The sequence below is a fragment of the Eptesicus fuscus genome, chromosome 10 (genome assembly GCF_027574615.1).
Source record: "Eptesicus fuscus isolate TK198812 chromosome 10, DD_ASM_mEF_20220401, whole genome shotgun sequence".
Lineage (NCBI taxonomy): Eukaryota > Metazoa > Chordata > Mammalia > Chiroptera > Vespertilionidae > Eptesicus > Eptesicus fuscus.
The window spans coordinates 83,749,099-83,762,442 of NC_072482.1; the positions used below are offsets into that span (position 1 = coordinate 83,749,099).

General features: G+C 36.6%; 1 protein-coding gene across 10 annotated transcripts in view; it reads right to left on the reverse strand.

The window, feature by feature from the left end:
* Positions 1–13,344, reverse strand: part of HSF2 (heat shock transcription factor 2) — a 64,319-nt gene that overhangs the window by 26,837 nt on the left and 24,138 nt on the right. For 3 of the 10 annotated variants that reach the window (XM_054722366.1, XM_054722367.1, XM_054722368.1), the window contains exons 9-13: positions 12,875–13,114; positions 12,116–12,221; positions 7,148–7,201; positions 5,074–5,158; positions 4,485–4,658 (exon numbers count right to left, since the gene is read on the reverse strand). In XM_054722366.1, the coding sequence (XP_054578341.1) occupies positions 4,485–4,658; positions 5,074–5,158; positions 7,148–7,201; positions 12,116–12,221; positions 12,875–13,114 (659 nt within the window). The other 7 variants (XM_054722371.1, XM_054722369.1, XM_054722365.1 and 4 more) reach the window with 7 other exon arrangements.

Genomic DNA, 13,344 nt, shown 5'->3' on the forward strand with positions numbered 1-13,344 from the left:
AGAGGGTTAACTGACCATTTTCTCTCCTAAAAATTGTTTTAAAGGTGATATTTACTCTTTTTGTCCTCTGAAAGTAACCCCTAACATTAGATCTCAACGGTGATTAAAGTTGGGTTCTGCTGAAGAACTTTTAGGTGGACCAAGCTTAGTTTGGAGAATATTTTTAATTCACTTGATAGATAATTCTATACTTGCTGTATCCTCCAGGCATTTTTTTTTTTCCTAAGTTGCCATTTGATGCTTCTTTCTCTTATTCTTAGGATAGTATTTTTTTTAAATCCCTTACTAAAAAAAATAAATGCTCTATTCCATATGACTTAGTTTTATTACATTTTATTCAACTACTCATTTGAAATGGTCTGAGTTCCTCCAGTATTATACACAAAACAATGTCCACAAAACTCTTGGATGTTTACCCAGAAGAACTAACGTTCACACAAAAAATTACATAAATGTTCATAGGAGCTTTATTGGTACTAGCCCAACAGGTGAAGGTTTAAACACAGTGGTACATCTGTATCAGGGAATACTACTATTTTAACTATAAAAAGAGTGAACTATTGGTACAACTTGAATGGATCTCCAGGGCAATATGCTGGGTTATAAAAACTAATCCCAAATGGTCACATATGGTATTGCACTTATATAGCATGCTTGCAATAAAATTAGAGAAATGGAGAACAGGTTACTGGTTCCCCAGAGTCAGATATGAAGGGATACAGGAATCCTTATGGATGGGTTAAGTGTTTAGTTTTGTAAGAAATTGCCAAACTATTTTCCAGAGTGACAGTAGCATTTCATAGTCAAATCTTTGATATAGGAGTTTGGTTTCTTTGAATTTTTGCATTTGATATCACTTATTTTAGCTGTCCTGAGAGAAATGTGGTATCTCATTGTGGTTCAATTTGCCTTTCCCAAATGGCTAATGGACAATATCTTTTCATGTGCATATATGCCATCCATGTGTCCTCTCGTGAAATGTCAATTCATGTCTTTTTGGCCTTTTTCTAATTGGATTTTTTTAAATTTGTGTTTTTTGAGTTTCTTATATATTTTAGATACTTGTACTTTATCAGATATGCAGTTTGCAGATATTTTCTCCCAGTCTGTAGCTTTGTCTTTCCATCTTCTTAACAGGGTCTCTGCAGAGCAAAAGTGTTTAATTTTGATTTGATTTCATTATCCTTGTCTTGCTGTCCTATGGTCGACTTGTATTTGGCCAGTGTTATTTATACCTTTTAGTATTGCCCAGTGACATCTCTAAAAGCATCCTTATTTACTGGGCAAAAGCTGTTCTACTCCTTCACCCTTGATTTTCTAAGATATATATAGCATAAAGAGAGCTTCTGTTAATTTTTTAGTTAGTTATTAGAACCAACAGGACCTATGTATGGAAGTGGCTCACTAATTGCAAAGCTGATGAGTTCAAAATCTGTAGCTGGCAGACAAAAACACATAAACTGACGTGTATAAGGCAGTGGCGCCATGGGCCACTCAGGTTGTTTTTGAGAAGGCATGGAAGATATTGTTGAACCTTTGGGCTCATAGAAATGTTCCCTTTGAAATTCCAATCTAAGTTAAGGTTAATGGTGAAAAGTTAACATTGACAGCATGTACTTTGACATATGTTGAAAATGGCACTTCACCTCTGTAGTCTTTCCCAAAACCTATAACCCCAGTCTAACCATGAAAAAAAAACATCAAGTAACCCCAAATTGGGGACACTACAAAATACCAGGCACTGTTCCTCAAAACTGTCAAAGTCTAGCTTATTTGTATTGTAGTCTGTTTGATACCAATTTCTTGAAATAGGTTGATTTGCTCTATTGCCCAATGTGCAACCAGTTCTCAAAAAAAAAAAAAAATCATGTATGTTTGAAACAAAGGTCTAGGTGCTAATTCTTAAATGTAGGATTCTGTGCATGTTCATCAAAACGTCATACAGCAAAACCAACTTTATCATAGGCTAATAGATACAAACAAAAGTTAATCTGGCATATATCTGGTCACAAAAAAATCACCAAACTTCTAAATAAAGACCCAAAATACTTGTAGTATTACACATAGAAATGTGTTCTATACATGCATTTAAGAAAGATTAATAAAAACAAGGTAATTATTTTCTAGTCTGCCTATTCCAGTTCATGTGCAGGTGGTCAGAGGCCTATCACAGCAGTTCAGGGCTCAAGGTGGGAACCAAAGTTGGACAGGAAACTTCCATCATGGGGTACACTCACACCCACACCCACACTCACTCTACTGAGACAATTTATTGATAGTGATTAACCTCACGTGTACATCTTTGGGACATAGGAGGAAACGAGTCCTGGGGAAAATCCACGCAGACATGGAGAGAACATGCAAACTACACAGTGGTCCCAGCTGGGAATTGATTTCCTCATCAACGTTATAACGAAACAACAGTGAATGAAATATTGGAGGACCAGCTGTAGCAACATACCTTGAAAAAAAAAACGGTTAGCTCTCTGTAAGTTACAGGCTACCTCCTATTTTATCTCTTTGAGGTAAAAGTTGGAGGGGGATGGAGATGGGAGTTATCCTCTAAATTAACTGCTTCATGTGGTAATTTGTTTTCCAAGTAGTACACAGAGACTTTCTCTGGTAAACACAAACTAAATTATTTTTAAAGGAATCAGTTTCTAGATCTCCAATTTCCATGCGTACTTTCCTAAACTTGATCTGCCTGAAAAGATGCCTCAGGACCAGGCTTTATCCCCCTTAACAATTATTCTTTTCACATTAGACAAAACAACACATTTTATCTATTCTGAATCTTAAAATGTCAACTTAAAATTACTAAGGAATATAAAGTTTTCCAAAATCATTTTAGAATACTTCCACAGCTGCAAAATGTCCCCAAGGAGAAGAAACTTTATCATATTCCAGTGAGGAAGGGAAGAGAAAAAGAAAAGGTCTCTAAAGTTCTCTAAGTTTCTCAACTCTTTTCACCTGAAAACATCTAGAAAGCTTATGCAGAAAACTGATCTGAGGTCTTTAATTATTTCACTGAGATCCCATTGTCTGAGCCAAATATTTTATAATCTTCTAAGGAAGGGTTTTCTACTCCTCTGTGCTAGGCTTTACTATGAATTTTTGCATCATAGTAAGAAAAATTCCAAGGTAGCAAGAGACAGAATATGGCCAATAGGGAAGCCACCTGTGTAATAACTCATTAAGTAGCCCCATAAAATATTCAGGCACCACACTGCTTCCAGCCCCCTGCCTGATCTTCAAGATGGACTTCTCTTACATTAAGTGGCTATAATCCTCTGAGCACCTGTTCCAAAGAGACTGACCTGACTTTCTCTCAGAACAAAAATTATAGGCCCTTAGAGGCATCCAGTGATAATGTTCTTTACTCATTTGGAACAATGAGAGGCATAATTCTCTCAGTTCTTTATTAAAAACAGAAAGCAAGCCACTATAATTCTTAAAGAACTATAAAACATTAAGTTTAGAGACTTTATATTCCTCCCTTATTGCAATACAGTCTATCTTCTGAGAAGAGGCACAAAGATCATGATGTAACTCATATTAAGGACAACACAGTTTACAGTTTAAGTCTACTTCATATAAAAAGGGAAAAAATGGTTCATGTGGATGTCACCTCCAAAGAAGACACATAATAAACACTAGTATGCAACATTCATTATATTTATTTTACTAAATATTATGGTTCAAAAAAACAAACCAAAAACTTTTACTTAAAACTAGTCCAACTAGGTGGATTGGGCTGACACCATCCCATCCCCTTCTAGGTATACAGAACTGGAACCATATCAGACAGCAAGCACTCATGTATACTTTGCCTTTCCTGATGAACATGAATGAACTTCTCTGAACCAAGAGAGACAAATGAAGTTTTACAAGATACAGGCACTTTATGTTCCCAGTTTTAAAAATAAGCCAAGTGAAAAATACTTAGTAAAAGTAATTGGAACAGAGAAAGCTTTAGTTCTACCATTAATTTTAGTGACTTACACTCAATGCCAACAGACAGCATCAAACAAGTAAAACAAACAAAAATTTAACCTGGGTTAATGGGCATATATATAAAAAATAATTCAAATTTACTACCATCAGAAAAAAATGCCCATCTGAATCCAACTTAAAGATATGCAATAATGTGCATTAAATCTTGTGTACCTATAGAGCTGAGTAATATCTGAAAGCTTTGCAAGACTGTGTGGTTAGTGAGAAAAGCAAAAGGTGCTTTTGATTCCACAGTATCCAATTAAAACAAAACAAAGCAATTTACAAAAAAAAGGGTACCAAATAATATTTTAAAATAAATAGTTCATCATTTTGATGAATATATACATGTAGAGTCCACTTCTTGGGAATTTAGCTATCTAAAAGTGGCATATCACTATCCAGAGGCGCAGGAGCCAGTTCACATAAATAGAACAGTGTGGCTTCACTAGCTTCGGCTTCAGTCAACGGCTCCAGGCGAACAAGCTTACTTTGGGTCGGTTCTGGGTCCAGGCTGCTATCCAGAAGCTCATCAACTTCTATGGGCTTATCTACAGAGGACATAACTTCTGATGATGCTGTGCTCCCCTGTTCAACAGCAGAAGCAGGGTTCCCATCAAGGAATGCAAGAAGTGGAAAGGCAGTGTACTGGATAAGCTGTTTATCTATAACAAAGATTAGAAAAAAAGCACTTTTATCACCAGCTTATACAGAGTTCAAGATGTAAGTGGAAAATACAAAAACAGAGATCTACTTATGTGTAATCACTAACCCAACGAAATAAGGTATTTGTCAGTAAATTAAAAAATGTTCAAGTCAGAATAGTCTTTTATTCAACAAGAAATGAAGGTTCTTTCTAAAGTTAAATAGAAAATCCCCACACACAACTTAAATTTTAAGAACTATTACCTCACCAATTCAATTTTCTCTGTATTCTGGAGCCATTATGCAGAGAACTGAGATCAATATATCTGTGTTCAATTGTTAAGTATGGCAAGAAGTTCATTGGCATGCATTAGCTTCTATGTAGGACTTTTACTTTTGAAATTCTATAGAAATTAGTATTACATTTATACCTACCTGTTTTGGGTTTAGACTTTCTTCCCTCTTCTGAAACTGGCTGAACTACATTGTTCTTGGTAGTTTCTAATCCTTTATTCTCCGACTAAAAGAGAGAAAAATAACAAAAATACTTTTTCATATTTTATATGTTCCTGAAAAGAGCAAAAAATAAAAACAAACCTGTATGTGAATATTGGTATATTATCTGACATATATGGGAAGGGGGAGCATCAGGAAAGATGTACTAGAGAGAGAGATTTGAGTAGAAGTGTAACAAGACTGATTTAAAAAGCTATTGCTGTCATCAAGTGGATGAAACAAAGATCCTGAACTAGGATGACAATAGTATGAAAAGGAGGGAGCATTTCAACAGCAGAATACATAGAATTTGTCAAGGACAAAAGATGGGAATAAGTCAAAGATGGCTGGTTTCAAACTTCTAATAGAGAGATCACTCTTTAAACAAACCAATTTTAAAGTTTTCATTAAAAATGTATTACACATTTCATTCACAGAGTAAATGAACACATTTAGAATAGTTGAGGATAACATGATGACATCCTAAAACTATTTATCCCTGTATTTGGAAGCCTCACAGTTGAGGTGGTTCTTCATTTCCTTTATGTGGCTCTTTCAGTTCTTTTCTGTCATTTAAATTGCTTCTTTCAACCAGTGATGTCTTCTCTCCTTACATATGATTGTAAGGGAATTAAATCACTAATGCTGTTAAATTCTTCAGTGCTCTTTTCAAGGATATTCAAAGTGAGGTGTAGAGGTTCACAACTTCTCCTAAATAGCTGTAAATCCCAGATAGCTGGTGCTGGTTAGGTACATATGGTGTAACAAACACACTAATTCCAGTAATTCCCTGATATTCATTGTAAAATAAAGCAGTATGAGTTTCAGGATTCAGAAACAATAACAATGCCACAATATAATAACAACTTACACCTTTCCAAAAATTTACATTAAAATATTTTAGTTAGCATTCACAATAAATATTAAAGCAATAATACCATTATTTTTATACTTCCTAAAATAGGTATTTTCCAAGGATACCACTAAAACATATGAGAACCAGGATGACAAATGGGTTTCAGCTCCCATGCAGACTCTTATTCATTAGTAGGGGCCACTTAGATTCCTGTACTGAGAAGTATCCTGATTTATTAGGAAAGAACATTATAATTCATGTCACATAATATCTGTCATGAGCAAGGGAATAGCAGTTGATGTGTCATTGTTCTTGGTAGTTTCTAATCCTGGGTAATTTAGAGTTGAAAGAATTTGTGAACTTTGAATCAGAAATTATACATCACTTTGGATGATTTATGTTAGGGGTTGGCAAACTTTTTCTATAAAGGCCAGTTAGTAAATGTAAGTATATATATAAATGTGTTCTCTGTCTTAACTACTCAACTCTGTAATTTTCGTGCGAAATTAGCCATAGACAGTACATGAAAGAACAAGTGTGGCTGTGTTCCAATAAAACTTATTTACAAAAGCAGGCAGCATGCCAAAATTTGTCATGTGGACCATAGTTTGCCTAGATTTATGTTATAAGATCCTATGGACCATTTTAGCACTATGTTTCAGTAAATATGGTATTATTAAATGTTAGACCTTAAGTTGAATGAACCCATATCTTGCATTTACTTAGTGATGTGATATAGTGTTTACTTTTTGTATACAGTATGTCATTCTTTATTCTTGGATCTCCTCCCTATTCCGAAAACCAATACCTTAAATACAGTTAAACAGCAAAATGCATATTGCTCCAAAATATATAGAAAAATTAAATTTGAGTTCTAGATTAAGTTTCAAATAATTTAATCAAGTGATCTCCCAGCACTTTGAGGGCTAATTTCATACTAATAGTTAATGGCACTGATAGTTAAGTGCCAGTAAAAGTGGGTAATGATTCACCCCATAACCCAAAGCTAATTTTTCATCTGGAATTTTACTATCTTGATCACACATATTAGGTAATATAAAATGCTTTGTAACTGGGAGAGGTATTGCTCTATGCTTACTAAGACTTCTTAGAAATTCTTATAGCTATGGGTCCTGAGCAACATGAATTAAAACTTACTTTTGTATTATTGATGTAATCTGTGGGATTCATCTGCACAGAACTAGTGAAAAGCTGAAAGACCAAACAAGAAAGATGATAAGTTTAAAAAATATTAAAAAGCTAACTGTATTCAAAATTTTTATACAGCCATGTTGGGTGAAGAGATGTAGTTCCTTGCACTAGGAAGCTCCCATAGAGTAAAATAAGTTGGGAAGAGAAAAGCAGAAAGAAAAACAGAGCAAGCTAGCCCATGAATTAGACATTATAAAGAATCCTATCATATATAATAAAAGGCTAATATGCAAATCGACCGAACGGCGGAACAACTGGTCATTATGACGCACACTGACCACCAGGGGGCATGCACTCAATGCAGGAGCTGCCCCCTGGTGGTCAGTGCGCTCCCACAGGGGGAGCGCTGCTTAGCCAGAAGCCGGGCTCCGTGGCAGCACTAAGGATATCCCCCGAGGGCTCCTGGACTGTGAAATGGCGCAGGCTGGGCTGAGAAACCACCCCCCTCCAGTGCATGAATTTTGTGCACCGGACCTCTAGTTTCTCTATAAAACTATAAAGTAAAAACTTGAGACAAATGGTGATTTTCCACAGCTCCGTTCTCCTTCATTTCCTTAATTTTTCTTCTCCCTAAATGCCTTGGGCCTTAAGTGCCAACCAGGACTGGGTTCACTGCCCTGACACTATCTTCCCTGACTATTTGCTAATCATGTGATAAATTTATGGAATCTGTTCTATGATAGTGGCTCCTAGATTACAAATAGTATACCTCCTTGCTGGTTCTTTTCACCTCGCCTAGCAAGGGAAGCTATAAATGCTAAAATCACTGCTTACTGTACTCCTCAGGCCAGCCAGTTTATAGACATAACTTTTGTTTAAACCTTAAGTGTCAAAGTCATTCATTCCATAGGGATTTATTGACCATATAATAACATCATAAAGAATATAAAATGAATACACTGTTCCTGCTCTTCAGGAGCTTACAATCTAAAATACAAGAACAACAGCAAACAGAAACATATGATCATATACAATCCATCTACACTAATAAAAGAGCTTAAGTGCCAACAAAGATGGAGGGTTGATTTGCATACACAGGCGCTGAGCCGCCAGGGGCGGGACGCTTGTATTGTTGCCATGGCGACAACACAGGCATTCCGCACCACCCCAGCAGCTCTGGGCCTCTGGGCAGCATGGGAAGGCGGAAAGGCGGCTCTGGGCCAGAGAGAAGGCAGAAAGGCGGCCCGGCCAGAGCGAAGGTGGTGCCAGCAGCCAGGAGAAGGCAGGCCCATTCTTGCACGAATCTTCATGCACTGGGCCTCTAGTATTATAATAATAATGAAGCTCAAAAGTACCAAGGAGTTAAGAGAAGGAAAGAAGAAAAACACACAGACACAAACGTACACATACATACACAGAATAAACAAAAGGTCTGGATAAAGCTATGCAACATGTATTAGTCCCTGGGGAATGATTAATGACTTGGAAAGGAAGGAAGGAGAGCAACTACCAAGAAGATGACCAGTCCAAATAACACACAAGTTCTAAATTGAATAGTAAGTTGTGTACATAAGGTTCAAAAAGTAAAGCAAGGCCAGTCAGGGGATAAGACCACATTCTCTCCGCAGTAAGAAGTGGTCGGAGCAGTGACATTTGGCAATTTCAGCATTTCCAGAGAACACACCAAACGATTCACAGAATACAATGAAATGCAGAGGCCACAGGCAGGTTCCTCCTCTATCCTGTCTAGATACTGATTACTCTCAAAGTCCCACATTCATGGTAGACCTAAAGATATCCCAGCTCCTTCTTTTCTTTCATTAACTTTATCACCTATTGATCTTTGAAGAGGAAGAGACTCGGTTCCTTAACTTTTTGCACTCGGATGTCGAGTGTGACTCGACACAGTTAGCATTAAATCCCGAGTAGAAGAAAAAAGCGAGTGCAAAGGGTTAAGAGTAGATAGCTATAGGAGACTGCCAGTCTCTGCAGTTCAGCTTAGAGGCCTAACCAGATTTTGTCCCTAATGGGAGTGGCATCTAAAGAGGCCCAACAGTGAAAGATCCCCACTCATTCTTTGCCCCTCTCCTCCTACACATTGACTCAGGATTGCCTTCTTGTATTCCCAGCAGATGCATGGTCTGAACTAAAAAAAAAAGTAGGTCACAGAGGAGGAGCTGACATAGTTGGGTTGAATTCTATGGTCAGGCCTCTTCTGCTGACTCCACATGGGATCACTCATAAATGAACTTTGCAGAGAGAACCCATGAACTCTTCAGCATACTTATTTATGCCCTTATCATCTTTGCCATCTCAGAGAACAAGGCAACCTACACATGAATTTTTTTATTTATAACAATACAGCATAATTCAAGGATGAGATAATTAAGGTCTTGTTAAGAGAGCCAATATTAGAAACAAAAAGTAGGGATGCTTGTGAATGTTATTTTGGAAAATACTCCGGACTTGGTGAATGATGAGATAAAGATCAGGAAGCCAAGATGCCTCTGTGATTACTATCCTGGGTGAGTGAAGTGAAGTCTGGTACCACTACAGAAAACTAAAAAGCTAAAAAGGGTATCTAGTTTAGAGAATAAAGAAAAATTTGGTGTTAAACAGAATCTAAGGCAAGATCTTATGACTCTTAAAGGCATGGACTTAGAATTCAAGCAAGTTTACTTTAAAAAGTATTAAGAGCGCTAACTGGTTTGGCTCAGTGGATAGAGCGTCGGCCTTTGGACTGAAGGGTCCCAGGTTCGATTCCAGTCGAGGGCATGTACCTTGGTTGTGGCCACATCGCCAGTGTGAGGTGTGCAGGAGGCAGCTGATCGATGTTTCTCTCTCACTGATGTTTTTAACTCTCTATCCCTCTCTCTTCCTCTCTGTAAAAAATCAATAAAATATATTTAGGAAAAAAAAGTATTAAGAGCTGGAGATATACATTTGAGAGCAATTCTACAAGCATAAATCCTTCAGAGAGGAAGGACAGAAAAAGAAAACGAAGAGAAAATAAGAGGATAAAAGACTGAGTACCTTGGGGAAGACCCAAGTAGAAGTAGAAAACAGCAGGAAAAAGAACAGTTTTTGAGGAAATGGAGAATGTTTAAGGCGACAGGAGATAACAAAGGTCCCAGGGCTTCTAAAATCAACAGAACAAGTTCTGTTTCAGAAAATCAATAGTGTAAATAATAATGCTGCTAATTACTTATAATTCTTGTAACAGCCCTTCTGGGCATTAGCTACATTTTATTGATAGGGAAACTTGGAAAGAGAGCTTAATTTTTCCAAGGTTAATAATAACATAGCTAGTATAGTAAGTAACAGGAGCCAAAAGTAGAACCCAAATCTGATTTAAAACAAATGTTCTTCCACTAGCCCAGAGACCTTAATTAGGGTGGGGGGAAGGGGGGAGGCAGGAAATCACAGCCTACTTCCTATGGATAAACCAAGGCAGCACAAGCTTAGAGTAAATAAGACAATACAGGGTTTCAAATGAAATACAGAGTAAAAAAGAAGTAACACATATAGCCACTCATTTCTAAATGAGTGAAAGGATTAGAAAAGCAGAATGGTACATGAGCAGAGCAACATATCAAAATGCTTTTTAAGATGGGGAAGCATTAAAGGCAGATGGGAAAGATCAAGGATAGGGAGAGAAAAACAAAGATGCAGGGGGCAGATGTACAAATTGGCTTTAAAGAGCAAGTACTTTCTGTAAGATGAGATTCCACATCTTATGAGAGGACCAGGAAGAGGTGAATTATCCTTTGTGAATAGGAAATAGTTGGCTGGATGAAGTCTTGAGGACAAACTAGTATGATAAATGTTTCAAAGTTGAATTAAAATAACCTAGTTGAAGATTACAAGGATTTGTAGAGGTAATAGGATTTTCTTTTTTTCTTAGTGATCTGAGGGACAGATATTCTGGGAACCTGGATTCAGAGTGAGGATAAAGACTGATAGAATCAAGAAGGGAAGTCAAGTTACTGTTAACAAGTTGAAGTAGATCATTAACATGGATGTTGAATTCACTTAAGATGGTAACAAAAGGTCGGCATGGAAAAGAAGTCTTCAAAGAATATGAAATCCATCCTGAGAGGCACTGATTATTTGGAAAAGGTAATAAAGTCTTGTGACACACAGACTGATGAGTAGAGAGATAAGGTGGTCAATTAAGATTGAAGAGTAAGAAACAACTAATTCCTTTTAGCCTCATAGAGCTCTTAAAATGACAAGACTGTACACTCTTGATATGAGAGAAGCATTTTAAGGAGAAAAAATATGTCAAAACCTTCAAAAGGCAGAAATATGTTCACAACAGAAAATGAAAATGGGGAGAGAACCAGATTCATCTGGATGGGAGCAGGTCACAAAGGAAGCTTTAGGCAAGGGGAGGAGGAGTAATAGTTACACAAGGGACAGGAACAAGAAAGGTGGTTAGTGCCAGGAATGGTAGATGAGATTCACAAACCAGACAACACTGGAGTCAAGTTCATAGAGGTGGTAGTGGGGACTGAAGCAGGAGAACCTTAGGACACAGGACATAAACATTATAAAAATATAGCAAGTATAATACATTTGAATAGAAAACGTTCTCAAAGTTAGTAAGTGCCTTTATGGTGTTTCCTGGCCACATATCTCTATTAGTAACTTCCACCAATTTCTATTCAATGACAGTTTATTCTAAAGAAAACCATAATACAGCAACAAGTCCAGACAAGACTTAACAGTACTGCTGAACAGAGTTGATATGTTGTTACAGGGGGATTAACTGAACTATTTACAGATGGGTAGTGATTACCTTCCTTCATTGTCTTGAACCCATCTGTTCAATCTTTCTGATAAACAAAACCATTAATTTTTTAAAAAATGCAAAAACAAGTGTAGAATACAAGAAAATGATATACTGATTTATAAATAACATGCACAGACACACAAACTACCAGTACAGCTAAGATTATTCAAAGTACCTACATCAACCAGGAGATCTGGGTCTATGCTAAACTGTCTTCCAGACAGCATGGCTTGAAAGTCCTCTAAACTGCAATCAATACTGTCAAGATAATCCAACAGCTCAACCCTAAGGAAAAAGATTAAAAAAAAGAAATCAATTAGATTTTCCTGTTTTTATGTTTAAATTATATTGCAATCTAGCAAGGCAAAACATTTCCAGCAACTTTGGAATCCTTATCAATTCTTATCTTAGAGGTCCTATTCAGTATTTGGGATTCCTAAAAATTTGGTTAACCAAGAACTCACAGCACTTTTACATAAAACTTCAGTGTTTACAGAAAAAAAGATTTTGCAAAAACAGTCTGATTTCTTTCTTTCCTCTATATTATAAATTATTAAATGTTTAACCTCTTATTACTGGTCATTGCTACTAATTTCTATGTGTTTTTTAATGTTAAAAATAAGTCCCTTAATAGAGATATGTTATTCCATCACCCTGATATAAACACAAATACAATCACATATATTTTATGGACATTCAAAACAAATATTTCATTAAGAAAATCTGAGGAACTCCCAAGAAAATCCCAAGACTGCTCTTGGAATGATTAATTCCTTCTCAAAACAGCATTTGTGGAGGAGCTCAGCTCTGACCAAAACACAGAAAGGTAGACTACATGGGTTCATAATGTGAAAGGAAGGTCAATCAAAGAGAAATAGACTATATGAAGTAAACAAAGAAAGAAAATAAATTTAGACAACATCTAAATGAACACTCACTTTCCCAAAAGATTGATGTTATCATTTAAAATGGAATCCATCATGGTAACAGGATCATCTGCAGTCAGACTGGAGGAGCCATTTAGCTGGATGGCACTAGACATGAGAGGACTAGTACCATCACTGCCTGAACTTAGGGATTCTCTGGCTGGCTCATTCTGATCTCCACTCTGAATGACTGGTGCATATTCATCTTCATTGTCATCTTCAACAATGACAATATCAGGGTACTGGCTACAGCTATATCAGCAATAGGAGAAAGAACCAATTACAGACCAATTCAATAAATTAATTCTAACCATTCATTTTCCTTGGGAATTCTCTCCCCAAACCACTTATCAAAGGCTTAAATTTCTTGGGGGAGTATCTTGATCACAAATATTGATAGTTCATACGATATAAGACCACAAAGAATCAATTAAAGCTGCTTAGCTACAAAATTTAAAAAATCAGAATTCTCATTAGTTTTT